This window comes from Elephantulus edwardii, unplaced genomic scaffold (genome assembly GCF_000299155.1).
Source record: "Elephantulus edwardii isolate Elephantulus edwardi_28Jun2011 unplaced genomic scaffold, EleEdw1.0 scaffold00208, whole genome shotgun sequence".
NCBI lineage: Eukaryota > Metazoa > Chordata > Mammalia > Macroscelidea > Macroscelididae > Elephantulus > Elephantulus edwardii.
Window position 1 is genome coordinate 4,619,014 of NW_006399958.1, and position 8,749 is coordinate 4,627,762.

At 43.6% G+C, this 8,749-nt stretch overlaps 1 protein-coding gene and 1 pseudogene across 1 annotated transcript in view; one reads left to right on the forward strand and one right to left on the reverse strand.

Annotated features, from left to right (window-relative positions):
• The window catches only part of LOC102853270, a 246,556-nt pseudogene that overhangs the window by 41,761 nt on the left and 196,046 nt on the right, over window positions 1-8,749 (reverse strand).
• The window catches only part of LOC102848072 (zinc finger protein 615-like), a 7,674-nt gene continuing 6,827 nt past the window's right edge, over window positions 7,903-8,749 (forward strand). The window contains exons 1-2 of the mRNA XM_006897316.1: window positions 7,903-8,026; window positions 8,265-8,360. Coding sequence (XP_006897378.1) covers window positions 7,993-8,026; window positions 8,265-8,360 — 130 coding nt within the window. The 5' untranslated portion in view covers window positions 7,903-7,992. The remainder of the gene's footprint in view (window positions 8,027-8,264; window positions 8,361-8,749) is intronic.

An 8,749-nucleotide genomic window follows, 5' to 3' on the forward strand; every position in this document is an offset into this window, starting at 1 on the left:
TTTTAAAAAGGTGATTGTTGTACGGCACATATGCAGACATGGCTACCTCCACTAGAGGGCCGCCATGTTGCTCTGTACGGAAAGGCTCCTCCACCCTCGTCGGCCACCGTAAGCGAAGCCGTCAAGGCAATTAAAGAAGCGGCTGCAACCTTCTACAAACTTTATTTGGGAAATCATAGAAAAGCACTTCAGAAAGATCAGTGTGCATTTTTTCCCCTTAAAATTGAGTGGAATAAATGCGTAGCATTCGGAAAGGAAGGGTGTGCAGGTTTTTCGCGCTCCGAGTGTTTGCGGACTCTCAGGGCCACCGTAGGCCGATAGGCCTCTCGCCTGCTGTTCTTATGTGTGCAGAAGCTCAAAGACGATTAGGGGAATGCATGCCAGTTTGTGAAAATTTGGGTTATTTTGGGGGGAAAAAACAAGTCAAAACAGACCGGTGTGCGTCTCTTATCTTGAAATCAGGCGACGTGAGTGTCTGGATGTGACGGAGTGTGAAGCCTTCATGGGAAGCATTTGCGGGGGTAGATGGCTTTGGGTCCCTTTGGGGTTTCAGGTCTGTCGAGTCCAGTGTTTACAGATCGCTCAACTTTTTAAGGATGGCAGGGGGGTGTCTTCCACGTGTGCCACGTCTGCTTTCAGGAATTAAGAGACTCGATGACATCAGAGTCTTGGAATGATGATCAGAGGGGCGTCTAGTCCTGTTGGTAATGGAGTGAATGGGTTTGTGTCTCTTCTCTGCAGGTTGTGAGCACGAAGCTTTTTGGAAGATCAGAACCCCCGGAACCTTGGCTGTGGGGACAGGGGGCGGTTGTGAAATGACAGTCGGGGTGTCTGGCTGACCTGTAGCTTCTGGAAGGGGAGAGGGAATCATTAAGGGCACAAGGCTGATGCTTGGGAAATGGAATCCGCCTCCCTCCAAGCTTTTCCCCATCGTGGCTCTTAAATCTCCCCCCCATTCCACGGCACTTTCCTGCAGAGGCTACACAGAATTAAAATATTATCCATAATTGACGATTTATTACAAAAAAGCAAAGATCACATGTTGTCTATTCCATTGTAACACAGCTAATCCATGCTAATTCATCCTTCTTCTTTTCAGAGACTTTAAATCGCATGGGAGGAGATTGCCCATTTCTGAGGAGCAGCTGGTAGATATGAGAGGCGTTGCAAGAATGACCCTAAGGGAGCTTTGGTGGCCTAGTGGCAAGAAGCTGCACTGCAATCTCAGAGGTATGTGGTTCAAATCCAGCAGGTGCTCTGCTGGAGAAAGAGGGACAATCTCCTCCTGTGCCAGTCAGATCCGATTTGACGGTACACTCACACAAAATAATAAAATAATATTTAAAAAAAGAATGACCCTATAAAATTAATCTATCGCATCACATATGGTTCTACATTTAAAATAGCCAGTCATTCAGACAGCTCTCCTTGGAGATGTATGCTTCAGGCATAAGTATTTGTCAAAACTCACGTGTGGTTGCCTCGTTTTACATAGCATCTATTTTTACAAACATCTGTTTTACAAGTATCTGTGTGGCCTGTCAGTATTTTCTAAAGTAACTCCAGCAGAATACTCTTCAGTTTATAATTAGTGATTTATGTGGACTCTTTTAAAGAAAACGTGTCTTTGTTGTTGTTGTTGTGGGTGATAGCGTCGGAACCCACCCATAGCTGAATCTCTCAGGTGTTGTTGTTGTTGTTGTTGTTAAGTGCCGTCGAGTCGCAGGCGACTCATAGGGACCCTATGAAGGAGAGTCCTTGACGCTTGGGTGCCTTTCATCCTCTCTCCAAGTTCATAGGGTTTCCGGAGGCAAGCTATTATGGAAGTGGATGCCACTCCTCCTTCCACGCTTGTTCAATCGGGGAGCTCCACCCCACTCTCAGGTGCTGAGAGGTGGTTAATAGCAGGAGAGGAGATTGCCCATCCTTCTCCCTGCAAAGCAGCCAGTGACCTCGAACCTTGTGTCTTCAGGATTGCAGTGCAGCTTCTGGCCACCAGAGGTCCCTGTTCTGCAATGTAATATCTCACTTGAGCACCAATTTGTAGGGAACACACGTTTTTTCCTTTCATACGTATGTATCAGACGGTTCATTTGCGATTTTTGAAAAACACATATTTTACCCACATTTATGCATATTCTGAATCAGAATATTGCCCGTTGTTGGAAATGGTTCTGACTTAACGGAATAAAGGCACAGTCACCAGGATTGAGGACTTTGTGTTGACAAAGGTGCCAAAAGCACTTACAGCAAATGGGACTAGAGATGATGGGTAGATCTGGATTTTTCCCTTCACCCTCCAGGTCCTGACTCCTCACAGCAACAGAATCATTTGAATGAAGGAGGAAGTATGCAGTGTAGTGGGTCTCTTGTTCAAAATGTCTTTTTTTTTAATTTTTTATTGTATTATTTTAACGTGTACCATCAAATCAGATCTGACTGGTACAGGAGGAGATTGCCCCCTCCTTCTCCAGAAGAGCATTTGGTGGAATTGAACCGTGTACTTCTGGGATTGCAGTGCAGCGTCTTACCACTAGGCCACCAGAGCTCCCTTTCAAAATGTCTTTAGAAGTCCCTTGTACTTGACCTTGCCAAGGGGTTGGGAAAATCACTCATAGTCCATTTTACTTGACCTTGACAAGGGATTGGGAAAACACTCGTCAAATGGGACACAAACATGCAAATAGGAAGTCTTGGTCTATCCAGAAGAAAATGGACTTGTTTCATCATCCTAATGGGTTTAACTGAGCAGATTCACCAGCAAATATTTGAGGAATCTCACTACCAGCGATGAAGAAGCTTCTTCGCCCAAGCTTGCTGGAGACCTTGGGAGGTCATGCCTTAATTGGTAGGACTTAAAAGAGCTTTGTGACACTGGGCAAAGCCACATGATTGAAGTGTGAAGGCTCTACCACAGGGGAGCTCTGGTGGCCTAGTGGCAAGATGCTGCAACTACAATCCCAGAGGTGCACGGTTCGAATCCACCAGATCCTCTGCCGGGGAAGGAGGGGCAATCTCATCCTGTACCAGTCAGATCTGATTTGACGATACATGCACACAAAATAATAAAACAAAAAAAAAATTAAAAAAAATAAATAAAATAAAAGGCTCTACCAGCCACCTCGTAGCTGTCTTGACTGAGAAATTGTACCCTGTTACCAGCTTCAATTATAACCATCTAACTACTTTAAGTAAACCCAATAATCGTGAATAAGATTCTGTCAAGTTTGTGTAACTGTTGTGATGGATTTCAGTCCCACTGGGGCTGTGGGATTAGAAATTAGCAGAAGGTATAAATTAGTAATAGTAGGTATGAGAAATTAGTAGAGCGTGATGGAAGGTAGTGGACGGCATGTCTTAGCTCTGGATAGTGGCGCAAAGACCCAGGTCCAGAAACTATGAGGAAGAGCTGACCCGGGCTCCTGTTGAAGGATTTGTGTCTTGTCTGTTCTAGGGACACCATCCATGGGAGACGGAGATTGCTGAAGAGGAGGGAGAACTTTTCAAGTGAAGATAAAGACCGAGCATTCCAGGGGCTGGGAACATCCCAAGAACTTAGGAAGATGGCAAAGGATCAGGTGAGTGTTGGTTTGTTTTATGTCCCTTTGTGTCCTGATAGTTTGGTAGAGGCGTTAGAAATGCATTCATCTGGAAACTGGGAAAGTAAAAGCTAGAGACACAATTTAGTGGTTCCATGAAGTGAAGCAGTTTGACTTCACCAGACTTGAAGAGAAAAGTGGGTAATCTCTCCTCATGTCATTTACAGTCTCTGACAACTGGTGGAAGGCTATGAGTTAATTCTGACTAAATGGCAACAGTGGTGTGAAATTGAGTCAGTTCTAACTTCGATATCTGTCAGTAGAATATGAGAAATATGTCAGGAGTGAGATTAATACTAAACTAACAACACAGCATAATATCTGCTTCGAGATTGTTAGAGCTCCCTTGTCTGTTCTAAAAATGTGTCTGGGCCCCAGCAACACTTTGAGGTAGAGACTATTAAGATCTCTGTGTTGCAGATATGAGAGGTTAGGTGATTGACTTCAGGTAATTTTACTAAGAAGCAGAGGAACCAGGATTCAAACCTTGATATTCAGAGGCAGGAGTTTATGTTCTTAATCTCTGGGCATACTGACCTTAGTTAAGAAGATCAAGCTCCTTCTTTACTTCACATCACAACATGCCTTAGACTTCAGTGTCTAGAACAAAGTGGAGAATTCACTTGTACGCTGAACAAAATGAATTCTTAGTGGGTGAGTATAGCCTTGGACCCATTGTATTTATGTGAACTCTTCTGCTTTACTAAGCCTCCCTTGATCTTGGTTCATAATATGTCTAATTATGACCAACGAATTGTGAACAGAACTACGATGTGTCATGTTTGATACAAAAGTAGGTAGGTGATCATGTCCTTTCTTGTGCTCCATTCCTCTCACCTGTTGGCTCGTTGGCAATCTTGAAAGGTATCCTAGAGAACATACCAAGGTTGAACCACAAGAGAAGAGTGGCCTATATCCCTGAATCACTGCTTGGAGAACAGTTGTCCAACAGAGCCATTTATTCAAGTAGAACTTGAGACGATTGAAAAATAAACTTACATTATTGTATTTAAAAAAATGTGTCTGGGCGAACTCTGGTGACCTACTGGCAAGAAGCTGCACTACAATCCCAGAGGTGCGCGGTTCAAATCCACCAGATGCTCTGCTGAAGAAGGAGGAATAATCGCCTCCTGTACCAGTTAGATCCGATTTGACAGTATACACCTAAATAATAATAATAATAATTTAAAAAAATGTGTCTGACCCTTTCACCATTTGCCTGTCTAAAGAGTTCTGTGACAAGGGAGAGAGTGTGCGTCCCAAAGTCCCAACTGAAGGCTGATTCCTGTGAGGTACAGGTTGGAATACCCATCGCTCCAACCTTGTTACCAATCTGACACCAGACATCCTTCTCTTGACCCTTCTCTGTTGATTCCTTGGGAAAAGGGCCTGAGAGATTTTTCTCATAAATCATGAGGCATTACCTTTGCCCTAGTCTTCAACCCTGGAGCGTATGTTAACTATCATCTGGGGTGATTGACATTTCTAGGGGAAGTCGGGAAGAATGTAATTTTTTTTTCTTTAAATCTTATTATTTTTGTGTGCGTGTACTGTCAAATCAGATCTGACTGGTACAGGAGGAGATTGCCCCTCCTTCCCCGGCAGAGCATCTGGTGGATTCGAACCGGGTGCCTCTGGGATTGTAGTTGCAGCTCCTTGCCACTAGGCCACCAGAGCTCCCCAGGAAGAATGTAATTTTATATTTTCCACCTGGCTGCAGCTGTGCCCTGCCCTGTAATCTCTATGCGTGTGGCAGATTATTCAGTAAATGATGAATATGAATTGTGGGCTACCCACACCTACTGTGCACATTAAAAGTGCTTAGGCCCACACAAAAAATAATAAAATAAAATTTAAAAAAATTCAAAATATACTTTTTTTAAAAAAGTTCTTAGGCCAAAGGAGATTTGTTCATTCATGGCTATGCCTTCAAACTGAGAAGTAGTTGGGTCCATATTACCGGTCAACTCCATAGAGGTTTGTAAGACAGAGAGACGTAAAAAAAGAAACAGAATTTCATACATAAATATTTATAATAAACCAATGCTGTATGAGGGAGGTTTGCATACAAACTGGATTTCACCCTGAAGCACTAAGGCAGTTTTTTTAGTTTTACAGAGGTCGGCACTAAGGCAACCCTTAAGAGTTTACAGGACATGGTGCTGAGTGAAATATCTCAGGCACAAAAGGACAAATACTGCATAGTGCCACTGTTGTAAAATGGGACAGACATTGAGGTTGGGAGAAATTTAATAAAAGAGGGGATAAATAATGTATACTACATTGAAACAGGGAGGCAAGGATTCTGAGGCTCCGTCTAACATACTTTGGACATGTTCTAAGGAGAGACTGGTCCTTGGAGAGGGACATCGTGCTTGGGAGGGTGGAGGGACAGCGCAGGAGGGGAAGGCCCTCTATGAGTTGGATTGATTCAGTGACTGGGGTAATCAGGATGTGAGTGTCAGAGACAGTGCGATTGGCACAGGACAGAGCAGAATTTATGGCTGTTGTACATAGGGTCGCTATGAATCGCAAGCGACTCAACGGCACATAACAACAACAGCACATTGGAACAGATGAGGGAGAGAACTGTTTAAAGGAATATAGGGTTAGGTATTATTTTCATGACAAGAGTTCCAAATAAGAGCTGTATAGTAACGTGGACTTAGGGAGGGGGGAGGATTGTATAACAAATGAAATAATTTTTTTTTCTTCAAGGAGAAGAGCAAACTTAGAGGAAGATTGGGTAGGGAGGAAAGTGTGCAGCAATGTATGAATTGAAACCCAATGTCTCTGTAAGCTTTGTTGTTGTTGTTATGTGCCATTGAGTCCCTTGTAACTCATAGCGACCCTATGTACAAGAGCCCTAAACGCCATTCTATCCTGTGCCAATCTCGCCGTCTCAAACACACTCATTCCTACCACTCCAGTCACAGAACGATCCATCTCATCGAGGGTCTTCCTCTCCTGCGCCGTCCCTCCCTTTCCCAATTATGATGTTCCTCTCCAAGGACCAGTCCCTCCTTGCAACATGCCCAAACTATGTCAGACGAAGCTTCAGAATCCTTGACTGCAAGGAGCATTCTGGCTTCACCCTCTCTAGGACAAACCTGTTTGTTCTCCTAGCAGTCCTTTGTGTATTCAACATTCTTCTCCAGCACCACAACTCAAAGGCACCAATTCTATCATCCCTATTCACTGTCCAACTCTCCGAAGCATAGCACGTAATTGCAGACTATAGCCTGGATCAGGTGCACCTTAGTCTCCAGCCTTACGTTGTTGTTCTTCACGACTCTTGAGAGGTCTTTAATTAAAATCAAAACCAAACAATTTACGTAATACTTGTATAGTATTTGCTAACCCCTCCCCCTGCTAGTCAAGCATAAGGTTTTCAATAGAAAAAGCTTAGCTTAATTTGCATAAAATTCTCTATGATTTGCTCCCTGGCAGATTTCAATAAAGGCCCAGGGAAGCTGGGTTTGGAGCATAAGTTGTTTGAATTGCTCACCCCCCTGCTTTACCTCTGCTTACTTATACATTCTTGGGGTTCTGTGTCATTATTAACACTTGATCCTCAGTCAACGACAGGAAGGAAGTAGAGAAAAAAGGAGGTGGGAACTCCCTCTAAGCGGTGACACCAGGACATATCTGTGGGTTCTGCAGCAGAAACAGTGACAACAGACCTGGAAGGGGCCCTGGAGAGAATTTTTGGCTCCAAACCCAGAAGAGGCCCGTGGCAGAGCAGGTGGTGACAACCAAAATCAGACTGTTCCTTAGTGAACCATTTGTGTTTAATGATGTGTCTGTGTTCTGTAAGTGCCGTGAAAGGAACAGCTGTGTGGGAATTGATAAAAGTGTGTGGTTGCAGGTAGATTCCATCCTTATCCCCTTAAATTAGACACATTCTGACAGTGCCTCTGTTACCTGATCAGCCAACTCTCATTTTACAACAGTGGGAGCTCACTTCGCTGTTGATACAGTTCTAATACGTGTTTGTGTTGTGTACATGTGCATTTGTTGTGTGTGTATAAATATGTTTCTAGCTTGTGAAGATTTTTTTTACTTCTGTACTTTAGAGTAAATCCCGATGTTATGAGCAGCTGAATTACGGAAAGTACAAATTCAAAATTATCCACGCAGGTTCTTCTGTTTTCTCTGAAATATCTGAATAAAAGCATGTTTGGTAGGTAGATGTAGCAGCCGACATTGAGGAAAAGAGCTGAACACAGCTTCCCTCACATTTCGTTGGTATCATCAGTTGGGAAGTATTTCATTAAACAGTGTCTTCTTATTCTTACAGGATGCACTGACATTTAGTGACGTGGCTGTGAACTTCACTTGGGGAGAATGGGAGCTTCTGGACCGTGCTCAGAAGGCCCTGTACCGGGACGTGATGCTGGAGAACTACAGAAACCTGGTGTCCATCGGTGAGGACCCCTCTCCTGGCATGGGCCTTTCCTCTCCCCGGTGCTGAAATCTATGGGATGTCTGTGGGGCTCTGAAGTCACCTGTTCTTAGTCTACTCCTGGCTGTACTTCTTTCTGTGCCTCACAGAAAAGTCTTTACTCTGTACCTTTGATAATTTTCTTCTGTTTTACTTTCTGTCATCTTCTTTTAATTATTACCAATCTAGTGTGTCTAAGATGCCTGTTTTCTCATGAACAGGTTATCGACATAGCAAACCTCTTGCACTCCCCAGCTTGGAACAAGGTGAACAACCACCGACTGTGTTCTCTGAACAGCACAGCGAAAGCTTTTCAGGTGAGTAAGGGAGTAGCAGTGGGAGGAGAAGGCTGTGCTCTTCTCATTGAAGTAAAAGAAGGTATTACGTGAGTGGCGGCGTCTGAGGATGAAACAAAGTGGTTTCACGTATCCTTTTCTCCTTTTTTCTTTCTCAGAGTTAAGAGAAATATATACTCTTACTTCTGAGATATTTGTTCATTCTGTATTTTTTTATTTTTCCCCTTTTTTTGTTTACATTTTTATTTTACTATTTGTGTGTGTGTGTGTACCATCAAATGAGATCTGACTGGTACAGGAGGAGATCGCCCCTCCTTCTCCAGCAGAGCATCTGGTGGATTTGAACTGCACACCTCTGGGATTGCAGTGCAGCTTCTTGCCACTGTTGTTGTTGTTAAGTGCCGTCGAGT